This window comes from Argiope bruennichi, chromosome 3, assembly GCF_947563725.1.
Source record: "Argiope bruennichi chromosome 3, qqArgBrue1.1, whole genome shotgun sequence".
Taxonomy (NCBI): domain Eukaryota; kingdom Metazoa; phylum Arthropoda; class Arachnida; order Araneae; family Araneidae; genus Argiope; species Argiope bruennichi.
In genome coordinates this window covers 48,466,098-48,484,092 of record NC_079153.1, presented here as the reverse complement: position 1 = coordinate 48,484,092, position 17,995 = coordinate 48,466,098, and the positions used below count along the sequence as shown (strand labels likewise).

The following is a 17,995-nucleotide window of genomic DNA, read 5'->3' as shown; positions in this document are numbered from 1 at the left end:
AGATTTTTTTTAAAAAATCCTTCGATGAACTCCATTTTTATTTCAATATTATATAATTGCATTTGTATGCTGGGGCTGAATCGATTCAATTCAGAGGCATTAATTGGAAATTGAAAATAAATTGTTTTTATAACAGCGATGGGTACAACCAGAGTTTAACCCACTGCTTGGCGCAATTTTCAAACATCGCCAACAACGGTCTTGCGCCGTGTTTTGCGAAATGTTCAAATGCGAGGGAGCAGATATCCAATCATAGGGCATAATAAAGAGGAAAAGATAATAGGTTTGCCAGTCTGGAGGTTGCCAGTTTTGGCGACTTATTGCAGCTTGGCCCTTCTTCTTTTAAACGACTTCTTGTATGAATAATTGTAGCGTCTCAAAGTTCAAATAGATCATTTCTGTTCTATTAACACATAAATAAGAATTTGATTTTTTTTTTTTTTAATTTTTTCCAAATTTACTAATAATTAGGAAGATGATGCTGTTCTTGTTAATTTCTAAAGATATTGGTTATTTTATTTGGATTGAGTTTTATTATTTTTGATTTATCTCAAAGGGATGCATTTCATATTTCTTTTAAAATTTTAGTTAAATTCTTTTAGGAACAATGTTGTATATTCTTCTTATGTATATAATTAGTCATAACTATTTTATCTTTTAACTGTTTTGAATACTGCTTTTAATTTCTGTACTATCTTACCTTTAACAAATATTCTGCATTGTTGTACACCTATCATTTTTTTTCCAGTTTCTTCTGTTTCCCTATAAATATACTTTATCTTCATGATTTACTTATTAATTAAAACAGTCATTTTTATTTTTATATGAGTGTTTTTGTTTTTTTATTAAATTAAACAAGACTGAAATTTTCAGCGTGAAACTTGAGAGTATTTTTTGATTTTCGTGGTTCAGATATCTTGTATTTAGATTAATTTTGGTTTGTTTTCATATTTCCTAAGTTGATATGTTATGCGTATTAAATTAAATATCAGCAAAGCAACTTGTGAAGCATTTTTATTAACCTTTATTTCATAATTTTTACAATGATAGATTACTTAAAATTCTTTTCTTTTAATCCTAGAAATTTTAAACTAGAAATTTTATTTTGACGATTTGTACTACAGTATTCTCCAGTAAAAAAAAGTAAGTAAGATAAGTAGCTTATTTCTTTCAATTATATTTCCTGTTACTTTTATTCAATTATTTGAAAAAATCAATGGATTATCTGGCAAAACCTTTGTGAACATGCATAATATGCCTTATAGATTTTTGTTAAATAATTGTCTTATTTAAAGAGGCAGAATTTCTTTTAACTAATGTGGTTATTATGAAAGTAAAGGTCAATTCATAATAAATATACTGAAAAAAAAAATTTGCAATGTAACACTACATCTTATTAAATGGCTATGCTATGATCCTGATAAACTTAAAACAGATTGATACATTTGAAAACTTTGAACATGCCTAGTCAATATTTTGTGAAAGAAAATTTTAAATTGAGAGTTGATTAATTTCTTATAACTGTTATATTATTCTAAGACTTACAAAAATTTGTTACTAGCCAGTGAAGCAACCACATGAAGTTGTTTATATACATTCTATGAATTGTCTTTTACTGCAACACTAAGATTTTTGAATTGAAAAAAAATTAAAAATTTTGAAGCATTGTATTTTTTTCTTTACATATCATTGCCTTTTTATTGGGTTGAGTAAAAAATAGTTTCATAATTTATTATAAAATATTGTTGTAACATATGATGAAAAAAAGCATTCAAGAAAAGAAATGCTTTCTTAAAAGTAATATTTTGTCTTAGTTTCAATGTGAAAAGCATAAAGAACTTTTCATTTATTTCATAAACATCTAAAATAAGCAATATAAATATAAAAATTAAGTCAATTCCTACTTAGGTCAACAAAAAATTTTCATTTTAGTTTCTTTTTATTACATAATTACAAATATATATATATACACATATGACAGAATTACAATATTATGTGGCAAAATAGCTTGGTGACCAAATAGAAATTAATGGACAAATTTAACTAATTAATTAATATTTGAAAAAAAACTGTATTAACATCAAGTGTCATCCACTATAAGTTCAAAAAAGGTATTTGAACTTGAGTGGATGAATAAAAAGTATTTTATTAATGATTGAAAATTTGAACAAGATATGTATATATAGAGAGAGTAAGCTAATAGTAGGAATTGAAAAATTACTAACTCTTTTAGCATTAGAAACTTTTATAAATTGTGTCTTCAGATGCATATTGTGTACAATTTCTTTTAATAAATTATAATCATTGTTTGTTTTTCTTTGTAAATATCTGTATTTTACATAATTTTAATGCAGTTAAATTATTTTGTTTAATTTTTATTCAAACCCAATACATCTTGAATAAAGTATATGTGCTTTTGTAAATTCTTGTGATCAGATTTTCATTGCATTTATTTATTTTTGAGAATTAAAATTGCCCGGAACATAACTAAAGAGACTTCAGTCTTGTATTTCCTTTAAGGTCACAAATTTGTTTTTTTTTTTAAATTTTCCCTCTTGAATCTTTTGTTCTAAGGAAAGTTGGTGACTCCAAAAATACATGTATTTAAGACTAATAAATGTAAAGTCAGGTATCATTGAATTTGGAAAATTTATATTCAGAAATTTGAAGATGGCCCTGTTGCTGTGTAAAAAGTAATTTATACAAATGAAGAATTAATTAAAATTTAAAAGAAAGAAATTTAAAATTTATTTTTATTTCTTTACTTATATACATTTATGCACTTTTTGACGTAATCTCAGTTGTACCATTATATTTTTTAAAAATTATTTTGCATTGATAATGTTTAAGAATGTAGTAAAAACCCTCTTTATCAAAGCTTTTACAATTCAAAAATTATTCTATGCTTTATTTGTTTAATTATAATTTAGTATCTGTTTTAGAACTTCATGGATGCCTAATTTAAAATTGACTTAGTAGTTAGTGTGCTTCCGTGATATGTGTATTAAAACATTTACTCTTGGCTATTCTATATGTGGAAAAATTTGCCTCTTATAATATTTTAACCAGCTGTGCATATAGAAATTAGAAAATGATATTGAAATTTTTTTTTGCATAAATTATAGATGATTTATGGGAAAGATACATTTTGGAAATGATTAGCACTCAGTTAATGAGAAGTTAATTGGTCCTTGAATATTTCATATAATACTATTTTTGTATCCATCATGAATCTTTAAATGTAATAGCATCTTATTTTTGCCTATTTTACATTTATTAAAATATGTGAAAAATGTCAATAGGGATTAATCTCATTTTCATTTAAATGCATTATTCAATAAGCAAGATTTCAAATATTGCGCCATAGAAAATCTATATAGAATGCAAATCTATATAGAATTCAAAACTAACAATATGATGTTAAGTTGGCATATGCAGGAAAATTTTCTTCTGAGAAGATGATGTCATATTTGCCATTTATTCAGCTTTTCATATAAATGTTGACCCAATATGAGTTTGTTATTTGTTTATCTGAAAACTTTTTCTCACCAGCATTTCAAGGTTAAAGATTCTATAGATAGGTGTCAATAAAATTGAATACTTCTGGCTTAAAAGTGTTATTCAAATTAATTGATTTAATAATCTCTCACTTAGCTGTTATATTGAATAATCCTGTCAGTCTGCTCGAGTCTTTCATGTGTAATTATTCTGAATTATTATTAAGATAACTGTACAATTTAACAATTTACAACAATGTGATCAAGTACTTATTGTTTATTCAATTTAATTTCATCCAATTATCAGCAAAATATAAAAGCTTCACAAAATTATCTAGTCAATATTCTACCAAGTTTTCTTTTAAGCTAGGTTAACTCAAAAACAAATGAAAACTAAGTAAATAGAAATGAAGTTAACACATGTAAATAAAATGAAAGAATTTAGTTATATTCGATTTATGATATAAAAATAAATCTTGATTAACAGTTCTATCATTTAATTCAAATGAGAAAAATATTGCTTTATACAGAAACCATCTTAGTGAAGAAAGATAATAATGTACATAAAAATATTTTGCATTTTTAACATATCATATTGATTATTTCTATAATAATAAAGTTTTTAAAAATCATTTTCCATGAACCATGTATTTAGTCTTTTTGTAATTATTTCTATAGTAATAATCGAGTTTTTACTAAAACTTTAATGGAGTAATTTTTCTTAAAAACTATATATTTCAAATAGACCATCCCGTGTTTATATTTTTAAGTGATGGTAATAAAATTAATTGGAAGTTGAGCATGAAACTTTCCAATTTCTTCTCTAGATTATGACTTTAATCATGTCATGATTTATTTTAAATATTTTGTATTAACTTGGTTTTCCAAATTTTTAATTTGGTTTGTAGTTTATATACAAAGATTTTATGAATTTTTAGATCTAGATGATGACTGGGGAGCTGATGCTTCATACTGAATCCTGACTTTGGAATGTATGATTGTTTTTGAATATATTGTACAGTATTATTTTAATAAAACTTTTTAAATTACTGACTTACTTCCTCTATCGAGTACTGGATTACATAACAAGTGAAATTTGATCTCAATATAGAATCAATGAAAAAAAAAAAAAAAAAAAAAAAACTATATGATCTGAAAGTGTGATGGATTCCATATAGACTTTCACAAGCATAAATACAATGGACATAATTAAGTTCTGTCATAAATATATATATATATATATATATATATATATATATATATATATATATATATATATATATATATATATATATATATTAAAAGGGCATATAAATTTTAAAATAAAATTAAAACATTCGTTATTCTGTAATTATTAATCAATCAATTCTTTAAGATTGCTTGTCCTTAAAAATATTGATTCATTATTAGTTTATTTAATTTCTTTTAAATGATTTAATATCAACATTTCCTAAGATTGACTCAATTTTATTACTGTATTTTGAAATAGTATATTCTTAAAATTGAATTAAGAATTAAAATTTGTCCTTTAAAATTGCACTCTAAAGTTGTCTATTGATCAGCATATGATTATTGTTTTAAAGAAATTTTTATCTTCATCTTCATTTTCCACAAAAGCCTTAAAATTTCACTTCTTATACAAAAATCATATACTTAGTAATTTTAGTTTTCTGGTGGCAGTTACTTCTAATTACAATAGTTTTGATAATTTTTAAATATGAAATATGTCAAAGAATACTGAATTGGCAGAGAAAATTTTAGTAGGAACTAAAATTTTAATGTAATTTCTTATTTATTGAGAACTGTAATATGTGACAATTCTTAATTTGAATGTTCTTCACTTGCAGTTTGATATCCACTATGAGCATTCCATTACAGTTTTCATTTCTTGTGTGTTTAAGCTTTTAAAGGGTTTTCTTTTATAGCTTTTAATTAAATTTGTTTTCTTTTCTTATTTATTATCTGAATTTATTTTGAAATTGGAATTATGATTCAGACTAAAACTCAAATGTCCTAATATAAAATAATGCAAAATGAGCCCAGCTGCATTCTGCCAACAACTATTGATGCACTGACTTATTAAAACTTTTGGAATAGGATGTAAGAAACGAACTGATTAAAATGTCATTATTGTAACTAAAGATATTTGTATAAAGCTTCAGTATAAGTTCTTCGCTGTGTAAGAATAATTGCATTAATAAAAAGAAAAGTTATTTAAATCTTATTTTGACTGAAAGGATTATTATATTTTCCATAATAAATTCTTAGCCTTCAAAGAAGAAGCAAAAAACTTGATATTGTATATACAAATTTGTGGACTAAAAATGTGTCATTAAAGTGAAATCACAAAAATGCCATTGCAAAAAAGACGCATTTTATTTATAACTTGCCAAGCATCTGTAAAAGCAATGACTTTTAATATTAATCCATAAACCATTCAATAGCTTTCAGAAAAACTGTGCAAGTAAAGAGAAAAATCACACTTGGGAATTGCATTCTTGTTCAGCTGGAAGTATAACTTTAACCTTTTGATAATTTTTTAAGTTAGTCATTATCATTGACAAAAGTGTTCCAACATATGCCATGCCCAAAATAAGGCTAAAGCTTGCAATAGCTGAAAGAATATGTAGTAACTATGGGATGCAGGTCATTTAGTTGTTATCCTCGCTTCAGCATTGGTTTATTTATTTCAGCTGTGGAAAAACAGCTGATGAAAATTTCCGTATAATTTTTGACAGAGTCAAATTTGTTCGAAAGATTCAAATTTAGATGTAACTTTCAGGGCCTGTTTAATAGTTTGAGAGACAAAATTTTGATTATGGGAAAATATGGTAGATGGTTGGCAAAAGATGAATGCATTTCGATTCTTCAAAAATCAGGTAACATGCATCTTAGACTTGTATTACCTTTTTGTGGATCCTCAGAAGACAAAACAGTGATATTGAATTTCTTCACCAACCAAAATATCTAAGCTTGTAGTGGTTCAGTTTTATGACACTTCTGTTGTTATATAACATAGTTGAATATGTATGCATTCTCAAAAAGATTACTAGATCCTTGCAATTAATGACTTGACAACTTCGTTCTAAATTTTACTAAGGCATTTAATAAACATTTTGTTTTACTAACCCTCTATGATTCACCGAGTCAATTAGCAAAATGTTAAGTAACTGCAAGCATTTATCAATTCATAAAATTTTCCTTTAATTGAAAAAAGAAATTCATTTAAAATAACACACACCAAAAATGCCAATGGCTTGCTTCTGGACGCAGATTATTTTGTTAATGAAAGCTTTGGGGAAGAATATCACAAGCCAAATAGCTCACAACTACCAGTTGATTGCTTAAACAAAGAGAAGCACATAAAAATTTTGATCTTTATGTTATAACACAATTTTATGATTATTTTATTGATTTTATATTAGATGGAATTCTACTTTTGTAGAGATTCTCATTCACCTACATCATCTATAAGCTTCCTATCGTCCCTATGCAATAAAATGTGAATACTTTCATTTAGGAAAACTACTTTTTCTCGCAAGCTGAGATGAAATGCGAGAATTCGGAGGGGTAAAAAATCAGCAATGATAAGCTAGGCAATATGCAATTTTTACCGCCCAGTACTATTTGATAGATGAACTTTTAAAAGCTTTTTTTTTTTTTTTTTTTTCCCCTCTTTTTCACTTCAATCCACCCCGATATTCTTGTCAACAGCTGACTTTGCTTTAAATATATTCGGTTTCTGCAGAATAATTGTATAAAACAACACACGTCCCCAAAACTTAATGAATGTATAATCGAGTCCAAGTGCATGATTTATCCTGATAAATGAAAATGAAAGGCATTTAGAACTGTCTCGCATCTAATTCTGGCAACTATGTACTTAAATATCGCTTTGTTACGAACATATTGCCTTGGATGAAACTTGATCACGTTATTAAATATCTATAATATAGGCCAATTTTGAATAATAAATATCTGATAGCTAACATTTTATAAATTCTGCAAATTAATTTGAACAGCTACAAAAGAGTGGCTATTACAGATTAATTATATATATATATATATATCTTCAGATCATGTCAACATTCCACCGAATAAAATAACATCTGTTTATAGATTTACCAATCAATGTTTTTTCTTGCCGATGGTTTCAATTCCAAGAATTCTGTTGAGCTATCTTTTGAAAAAATAGATTTTGCATGGAATTGCAAAACCCGACTCTATAAGGGATTCTTCGCCGGTCAGTTCTATTGTCACGGATTTGCGATGAGCGAGGATAGAACCCGAGACCTTGTGGTTCGCAGCCCAGTAACATAACCATAATACAAAAGCAATTGCTCTTGTAGCGTAGCTGTGAACTGGCTTATAAGCTTTGACTACAGTATAAAAGAAACGGGTATACCAGATGGAGGAGTGCAACACAGTTTTGATGAAATACAAATTTACGAAAATACTCATTTACACGAATAATAAATAATATGCGGAGAGTTTAGATATTCGGATAACAATTAATGCTCTCTATAGCCATTGTTATCTGATATGCGCGAATGACTTGTAATATTGCTATTGTTAATTTTGATTTCAATTAAAATGTGTTATATTTTTTATCTGGTGTATCTGTTTACTTAATTTAATGGCTTCACTTGACTTCATGTATAGTCCCTCTTTTGTGTTTGTGACCCTGTGATCTATTGTAAAATTGCTAAATTAATTTCTGTATGCGTCGTCAATTTTTAAAGTTTATCTTAGATTTAAAAATTTCTCACTTTATTAAAGCAACAACGGTTATACTCTCACTAAGACTGGCCTTACTTCACACCAGAAGACAATGTAATGTTATGCAGGGTTATTGAGAGAAATGGGTATTCTCGCAAAAGTTAAGTCTCCATTTGCAAAATATAATCATTATGTGCTCAACTTTGCTCTTTATCTTTCATATCAGTGGCATACTTAGAGATCTTTAGTTTAATTTATATGTATTTTGAGGTGTTACATTAATTTTTCATATGTTACCATCTTTCAGTCTCTTTTCTAACCATTTGTTTCGTACACAATAACTAAAACTATTTCATTTTCCTTCAGAATTATTTCGTAATATAAGTTGAATCCATATTTTTAACGTAATTGAATGATTGATTTTACTTTGATTATAATTTTGAATTATTGACATTACAGGATTCTAACCTTGACTTGGGGAGTAAAATAGGTTTGGCGCATTTTGCCTTCTTTCCCTTCATTTGTGGTTTTCCGGGTTTCTTTGATATCTTTTAATTTTACCAACAGTTTGCGGGAAGCTCTGGATCGACATCTACAGGCGAGAGTGGTCCTGCAATAGGTCAGTTGGGAGGTATATGACCATATCTGTAAATGAACGGGCTGTCAGAAGTGGCTTTAAATATATAAAATTTAGTATGTTATTTTGTGTCTACAATTGTGGTTTTGTATCGAATTTTGGTTTTAAATAAGTCGAGGGGAAAAATCGCCTAAAATACACATTCGGTTTTCTGGTCTTTCTATATTAAACAACTTCCAGCTGTTAATCATTAATGGACTATTGTTGACTAATAGCAAGAAGTTAATACATGAATATATTTATTAAAGAGTATGGGAGAAAATTTCTGGGAGATTATTCTTAGCAGGTTCATATTACTATGAAAGATGAGATAGCGTCCAGGACTCTCTCTTCTTCAGTTATAGCCTTAATTTCACGTGCTTGGTACTTTATTGTTGTTGAAATTCATTTCATTTTTTTTTTTCATACCTAACAAACTATTTAGTTGTTTTTATTTTTCGCGACTTTTTAGTTTAATTATTTGCTATTCCCAAATAAATATTCCTTGCGAAAGTTGGATGTATCTCAACTTTTGAGAGCTCACATCTAATACAAATATGATTACATTAACGTTATTAAATTTTTATAGCAAACGAAGAAAGAGAAAATAACTGAATAATCGATTTTACTTTTATTTCAATTGTAAAATTGTTCATAGCAGTGCATTTATTGATTTATTTTGTGACTGAATGGATATAAGAAAGCGACCATTACTAAAAGTAATTCTTTTGGGAGATAGCGGTGTTGGAAAGACTTCCCTAATGAATCAGTATGTCCATAGAAAATTTAGCGATGCCTATAAAGCAACGATTGGGGCCGATTTTTACACTAAGGATGTAACCGTGGATGGTAAGATTGTTACTTTACAAATATGGGATACTGTAGGTCAAGAACGCTTCCAGTCTTTGGGAATAGCATTTTATAGAGGCGCAGATTGCGTTGTTTTGGTTTACGATGTTTCTTCGCCAGCGTCTTATCATTCTTTAGAGGTATGGAAAGATGAATTTCTCATACACGGAGCACCAAGAGATCCAAGAAACTTTCCATTTGTTGTAATAGGAAATAAAATTGACCTCGGTAGCAGGATTTGTTGCAAAGACCAAATTCAAGAATTGCTTTTATGCGATTATACTGTACCCTGTTTTCAAGCTAGTGCCAAAGATGGAACTAATATCGATGAGGCTTTCCAAATGGTTGCAAAAATGGCTCTTTCCTTGGAAAAAGAAGATGAACTGATCAATTCTGTTCCTGAAGCAATACGCTTCAGAAGAGATGAAGGAAAATCTTTCAACTGTACATGCTAGTAATTTAAAAAAAAAAAAAAAAAAAAAAAACCAACAATTAATCTCATGAGTTGCCTTTTTGTATGTTTGTGTAATTTTTCTTTTTTATATTGATGTATGTCTGTTTTTTATGCTAGTATTTTTCTTTTTAAATCCATTTTTATATCGAAAACCCTTAGCAAGAAAAAAAAAAAGAAGTTAATTTTCAAATATGACTTTTATTTTTAAGTGAAGCTTGTATCATATTGCTTTTCAGATTCTTTAAATACGATGCCATTACTAGTGAAAATCTTTAGTGGTATATAAGACTTAAATGGCATTTGTTTAGTTGGTATTTATCTTCAATAACTGAACTTTACACAAGAAGCTTTAGAGGATATAAAATGCGATAAGATAAGAAAAGAATTATTTAGTTTTGTGTAATTTGCTTACGGTCTTACACTTTAGATATTAATTAACACATTGAACTGTATTTCGTTCAATCATAAGCCTTTAAAATTCGTGGAAAATACTTTAATATGGGAAACGGGACGAGATAGCGAAAGAATAAATAGAATATGTTCAAAGCAGATTTAAGGACTTTTGTTTAATAAATTATTCGTTGTAAAAAAGTTAGATTTTGAGATAAATTCACTTGTGTAAACTAATCCAAAGATGTCATTATCAATTTAGAAATATAATTTTTGTTAAAAAAAATTCCAGTGCCAAGAAATAAATGGCCAATTAGTTTACATTTAAAGATTTCTGAGATGGTATTTATAGCCATGTCTGTACTCTATAAAAATTCTATTATGTTTATATAAATTATTGATGATTATCAATTTTCGTCTCAGTAATTGGTTCATTGCTGTGTGCTTCATAACTCTCATGAATATAATCAGTTGACCAATCGACCCAGATATTTCAATGATGATCAGAAGTCTGATATTCACTTTCAAAAAGAAAATCAATACTAATTATAGTGAACACTGGATACACTAAGCTTTCAATTTCCAAGAATATAATCTACTAAAAGCAATCATGAAAAACAAGCTGAAACAAAAATTTCACTCGATTTATAGAAATGTCAGATTTTATATCCATACTCCACCGGATCTATATGAAGTTCTATTATTAAGTTTCTACTTTTAATGAAATTCAATTCAACATCAGACAAATAATTATTAATCATCCCAGCATCTCTCATAATGTTGCTCCTAAACCGAGAACATCAAAGGAATAGCCGATTCTAGAACTGGCGGAAGGGTGAATCGAAATAGTAATGAAATCTAACACGAAAAATACGATCTGAAGAAGAATTATGATTATAATCATTGCGTGGAGAGATGTAATCTATTTAAAGCCTTATCAACCATATTGATTCTTATCGATCATTTTCTCCATATATAATACGCTAATATACGTGGCACATTTTTTTTTTACTCATTATCAAATGCAAAACAATCAGAAGCAAATTAAACATAGTTAGAACATTTCACACTACTTCACTGAATGCCTTCACAATGGCAATTAATTCAACACTTTGCCAAATTTATCAAAATATAGCAATTACCAAGAAACTCTGGGAGATATTCCATCCGTTTTATCCCTTATCGTATGGCTTAAAAATAGAAGGCAGGATGTAATAATAACAAGTATAACTACCGGATAATCATCACTCCATCTCTACTGAATAAATTTGGAACTTTATTATAACTTTTATTGTCTTTCCTATAACAAAGAAAATGACACTGAACATATTTTTATGCACTGTTTGAAATATTCAACTCATAGAATAAATCTTTAGAGCAGCCTCATTTTCAATCACCAATATTTTTTTTCTTTTAACGTTTTGCTCACAATATATATATATATATATAAGTGCCATCTGCAAATTTTTCTTCTATTATTAACACTTTGTAACATTAATTGTGACTCTCTGGTAGTAAGGTATGATAACCTTTATTATTAAAGTTTCCAGTTTATTTATTTCATAATAATAACGTTAGAAACTACTTCACTGAACGCTTTTATAGCTACAACCAATGCCTCACTTACCTAATTAACTATCAGCTTTTTGTAGTTACCGAGTTCACTTGTACTCGATCAAACAGACTTCCTGTGAGTGGATTCTGTTCAAAATTTGAAAGAAACTTACACATTTGGTCGTAAGTCCATATACCGAGTTTCATCAGCCTACCTCAAGGCGTTTTTGAGTTACCGTGTTCACAATCAGATAGACAAACAGGCGTAATGGCAAAACTGAAAAATGTTTTTTTCGGACTCGGCAACATCTGAAACGGAGAGATTTGCCTCAATCTCAATTTTGACAATTTTTTTTTTGTCTATTATAGTACTTCCTCTATATTTCGTATACGAGAAAGTAAAAAAGTACATAGAATATACAAGGTAATCAAAATTAAAACACCCCTACTCTGAGCTATCTATACAGCAAACTACTTAGTGTAAAGGCTCCAAAATTCTTGAAACGGATTACGCGAAAAAAAAAAAAGTTCCAGAAGCATCGATAGATGGCGCTTTGCAACGAAAATTATGTTGAAACGACTCAAAATACACATTTGTAAAGCATTTTGTTCGAATATATCAAACATTCAATCACAAAGACTTTATCTATGAAAGGGAAATTGCTCGATATAGTTCTCTTCTTCCAGTTGTAAAGTTTGCATTCTATGGACAGATTGTTCAACCGTGGATCGTAATTAGTCGATTGAGATGCTTCTCACATGCAGAGTGTCATGCAAAGTTTCCAATCTGTCAAGGTTACCAGACATCCCAGATAAGCAAGATTTTTTAAGTATTTCCAAAGCCAAAAATCACTGGGATTAAGATGTATAGGACGACATGGTTAGATTGCCGGAAATGCACAATTAATTACTCTATCATTAGTAAAATGTTGCCGAAGAAACTGTTGTACCAGAATCCAATGTGTGGAGGTGCTTTGCATAAAAGTAAATAAATCAAGACTTTGGCGCTGTTACATTAGGGGTACAACAAAATTTTCGATCATGTTTTGGTATTTTCTGGACTTTTGGTAAATTCTCAAGTTGACGAAACTCTGGAAGTGCAACTGCCGCATTTCCTTTGTTTTCATAAATCAACTTCAGAAGCAAGGCTGATAAGAATGATATTTTCCCAGCTTTATCCCTTTTATGTCCAGAATAGTAGTAGCAAACCAAGGGTCAATGCAAATTTTTCTGTTCGCAATGCGAAATTGTAGTTACAATGACAGTTTCAGTTTCGTCACTTTTTTTTTTTTCATACAAGCAATAGAAAATAAAAAGGAAAAACTCCATACTGCATGTTTTTTTGTGATTATTTTTGTCTTTTTAGCATATTATATGTTGTACAGCGCAATCTATCGAAGTTTCGGGAACTATTCCCCCCCCCCGCATCTTGAATAGAATGTTCAAGAATTTTAGAGTAGTTTACTGTATAGATAGCTCAGAGTAGGGGTGTTTTAACTTTGTATATCATGTTGATGAAAAATAAGCTCTTGTAGAACTATTTCGCTTTCCATATCTTCAATACTGCACAGGCCAAGTACTGTAAATTTTTCAAAATGTGAACTCCTGTCTCTCTTTTTTTTAATATACATAGAGTTGGTATCATTTCACACTGTAAGTTGAGAGATATTAAACGCGATATGTAAATTCTGCAATTAATTTCGCTTTTCTCTAAAGGCGTGCCATTGCAGCATAGTGTATGGCAGCATGGAGTTAGATAGTATGCACAATGACGTCATTAATTTATGTGAATAAATATCATTGCGCCATTTCAGTTTTTTCCCCCAACTTAATATTGGTTCCGAGTTAGGTAAATAATCAAGAATATAAACAGAAATTGGCTTTCTATAGTTTCTGCTTCAATAGAAAATGATTTTTAATGTTGTTCATCAATATGGAGGAATTACAAATAAAATGTGAACTAATTATTTTGAACTAACCACCTTTGGCAGTCAGTTTGCTCGCCAAGATTACTGACTTTATAGGCTATTAATATTGAATGCTTCTTTTAAATTCATTTTGCTGATAAAACTGAAAAGCATGAATGTAATTGAATCTATCAACAACAAATTAATGCGCACGTAAATTAAAAAGTGTACATACTGTACAGAATAAAAGCAGTAGTGAAAATACTACTTGGTTGTTAATGTTCAAAGAAACCAATTCTTAAAAAAATAATCTTAATTATATTTGCATGGGAATGAATGTTTGAAAGAATTTGAATTTCATTAGAATTATTCATTTCAAAAACATCGTTACAGATTGTGTATCAAGTAAAAATTAAATTTATTAAAAATAAAGGATACAATAATAGAAATAAAACTGATATAATTAAAAATCTAATTCCATGAATTTTAAGATAATGCAAACGTCATTTTCGTGTGATATAGTTTAGGAAGATTCGAACATCCATTTCCATAGGCAAGTTATAGCGAGAATCAATCGGATGACGTGTAAGCCATTTTTACACTTAAATTAACCTTCTGTTCATCGCCTTTTCTCAATCCTCTCGATTTCATTTACATTTTTAACACCGGACTGAGTGGAGATTTTGTTGACTCTCTTTCTAGCACTTATTTTGCAGTCCCATTAACTAATCGAATCGTTTAATCCAGTGCTATTTTAAAAACATTCAATGACGCAATCTGCAACATTTGTACGGTAGTTCGTTTACATTTGACTATTGGCAATCGAAAATAAATAATAAGGATGAGTTTCTGTGCCATGTACATTAGCATTTTATATATGCAACCATTTCAAATGTTATGCAGATAGGACAAAAATAAGATTTATTAAAATTTCATTGTCAATTCGACTAGCCATTAAATTTTAATACTAAAAATTAATACAGTGGAACCTCGCTTAAGAGCACAATTCGAATCGTATTCGTAATGCGAAACAATCCCCCCCCCCTCTCATAGGAATACATGTAAAATAAGACAATGAATTCCATTTCGAAAAAAATAATCAAGCATATTTATAATAATGTAATTTATTATTTATATGCATGCTTTTTTTTTAACAATACATATATATATATATATGAAGGTATTTGACTACGCTTCAAGTTTTGGCGCAAGTAAGACACGGCATTATCGCCGAATCAATTTGTAGCGTGCATAGCTAATGCCTTATCAGGACAATGTTTCTCAATATAAGATGCAATGATTTCCCATGCCTTTCAGCATCTCCCTTATTTCATTGGAAAAGATTGTTGTATCTATTATTTCTTCCCCTTCTGAAAGAATTTTCTCCGATATTTTGATGTGACATAGCATGTAGCTCCATAAACTCTCTGGATGTTCTATTTTCTTTCACCAGCTCACTGATGTCGTTGCTATCAATTTCTAACCATTATCCTAGGCCAGACACAAAATCTCGTCGATTAAGGCTCCATAAGCAATTCCATCGGAGTCGCGTTCGAAGATGCTATCCGGGCAAAACTTCGGTCTTGTAAATATAAGGGGTTTCTTCAAAAAGCTTTCAACACAGACCGATACAAACCAATCCAACATGTGACGTCAACAGTGTCTTTTCACCATTCCTTCTGGGAGGTTTCATTATATATCGTAGAACATTCACGAAAAATATCAGGAAAGTCAAAGTTAACAGCAGATTTCTGAAAACCCAGATCTATATAATTCAGTTTAAAAATATTAATGTTGTGATTCTGGTCAGATTCGAAAATGCAAGAAATTATATTAGACTGGATTTGAAACATTACGACAAGGATTCCTTGCAAGAAAAGAATATGTTCTGGTGAATCATGCTTTTATTGTATTGTTTTAAGCAACTGAATAGCTTGAAAGGATTTTTACAAATTTTTAGGATAGATCAAGCATATCAAAACTAATTAGTCAAACATTAAAATCTCAAAATAGGAATTCATGTGCAGTTTCGATACATGAATAAAAATGAATATTAATACAGGTCACAAACTGAATTTACTAAGTACTGTAAGTAAATATACTGTTAGCAAAAGTACGTAAAATATCTCAACTAAAATGAGTGGAAATTGTAAAAAATATAATTTAATACAATCTCCAGAGCAAATGCAGGAACAGTTTATTATTATAGAAACATGCCATTTCAGCATAATTCCATTTTACTTCTGATCAAATATTATCCAATGTACCTACTTCAAGGTAAATAATGCTAACATGTTTTTATGACACTTTCACCAACATATTCTTATTAAAACTAATTTCGATTCGTTCGATTTTTTCTTAACATTTCTCTGCATTTTCAAATTCCACAGTATATGCAGATGCAGTACAGTAATCAAAATAATTAAGCGACTGATCATGCAATGCAGCATCGTAACATTTTAAATATAGAATAAACATTTGATTGGTTAGGCTTGTTTTTTTGGTGCAAGAGCCATGATGTTGACTATGCTGTGCCAAGAATTAACATTTGAATAAACGATGTTAAGTGTGAGGAATTAGCTATATTAAGAATTTATCACCCATTATGTTCTGTAACAATATTTAAAAGACTAATCCACTTTGACCAATTTATTTAGCTCCACATTTTTTAGCGAATTAATTGCATACAATGTTTACATAAAAATGCTGGAGGCACCATCCTTTTGCAATCATATATGAACGCAAGTTAAAGCAAAAATGTCCAGAAATGTTAGGTATTTAGTGCCATCCAGGCAAGACAGTAACGAGTACAGTCCTAACAAATGGCAATCATGGATTCCCATCTACATAATGATGACAAAATATTTTGCACAAATCTATTTTGTGTACCTCATAAGCTACTAAACAGATACAAATTGTATCTGAAATATATTCACTAGTACAGGAAGTTTATATCCGGAATTTCTATTTATTCAGAAATGGGGCTATGAGAAATCACAATATGACAATATACCCTTATTTAAAACAACAACAACAAAAAAACATTCATAAAATCATTTTTTTTTTCAAGCCAAATCAATTTGAAAATAAAACCCATACTGAGAATTAGCTAGGGAAAATTGTTAGATATGCATAAATATATGTACACTATTTTAAATGTAAGATCCAAAAATAAAGTTTAAACTCAATTATTGATTAGAATTTGATTTATTAACAGACATTTAAATAAATGTATGACTTGAACATAAAAGAGACAATGTGAGAATAAAATGTAGGAGAAAAGAGGGGGAAAAAAGATTTCTGTAGAAGATTTTGTAAAAAAATGTAGGAGAAATGAAAAAAGAGCTACAGAAATAATATTTTATTTCAGTGACTTACATTAAATTGACTAATTTAAAAAGTGCTAATACACATAAAATGAATGATATCATCATGGAAACATAAGATTTCAATCAACAAGAACAAACAAATAAAAAGAACGGAAAAAGATCCCAGAAAAGTTTATAGAATTTCACAAAATCAAAATGAGACAAAATCTATTTATAATAAAATAATATGTTATGTATGTAGCTGCAGTTTAAAATAACATTATAAATTTAGACATCCTTTTTTTAATTCAAATATAGAAAATAAAACATAAGTAAATTAGCAAATGTAATTACACAAACGAATGTATAATCAAAACTCAATTTGATATGGTACGGAGCATTATGTTACTGAATGTATCATAATGCATATAAATAAACCCTTACATGAAATTCATAAATTTTTTATTGCTCAATTTGTTTGGAATAGATGATGCTTTAATAAAGATGAACTATTTCATTTCCCAACAAATAATGTCACATGACAAAAGATGAATGGAACTGTGAAAATTAGCTGAGGTGGAAGTATGGAATTAAAATATCGAAATAAAGGTTCCACATATGAAGTACAAATTAATATGAATGGTCTCAGTTTTATAGTACTTAATTAAGATGCAAAAATTTATTACATAAGGAGCTTAGAC

At 28.7% G+C, this 17,995-nt stretch overlaps 2 protein-coding genes across 3 annotated transcripts in view; both read left to right on the top strand.

Moving 5' to 3' along the window:
- The window catches only part of LOC129963097 (MBT domain-containing protein 1-like), a 38,186-nt gene extending 33,636 nt beyond the window's left edge, over positions 1 to 4,550 (top strand). For both annotated transcript variants that reach the window (XM_056077154.1, XM_056077155.1), the window contains exons 17-18: positions 1,082 to 1,143; positions 4,436 to 4,550. In XM_056077154.1, the coding sequence (XP_055933129.1) occupies positions 1,082 to 1,095 (14 nt within the window). In that variant the 3' untranslated portion in view covers positions 1,096 to 1,143; positions 4,436 to 4,550. The remainder of the gene's footprint in view (positions 1 to 1,081; positions 1,144 to 4,435) is intronic.
- Positions 4,551 to 9,521: 4,971 nt separating this feature from the next.
- LOC129962832 (ras-related protein Rab-7a-like) lies at positions 9,522 to 10,136 on the top strand. Its single transcript, XM_056076831.1, has one exon. It carries the CDS (start codon positions 9,522 to 9,524, stop codon positions 10,134 to 10,136), a length of 615 nt encoding a protein of 204 aa, XP_055932806.1.
- Positions 10,137 to 17,995: the final 7,859 nt, after the last annotated feature.

Excerpts from the sequence above, each read along its gene's own strand:
- LOC129962832 (XM_056076831.1), top strand. The coding sequence starts at position 9,522 with ATGGATATAAGAAAGCGACCATTACTAAAAGTAATTCTTTTGGGAGAT.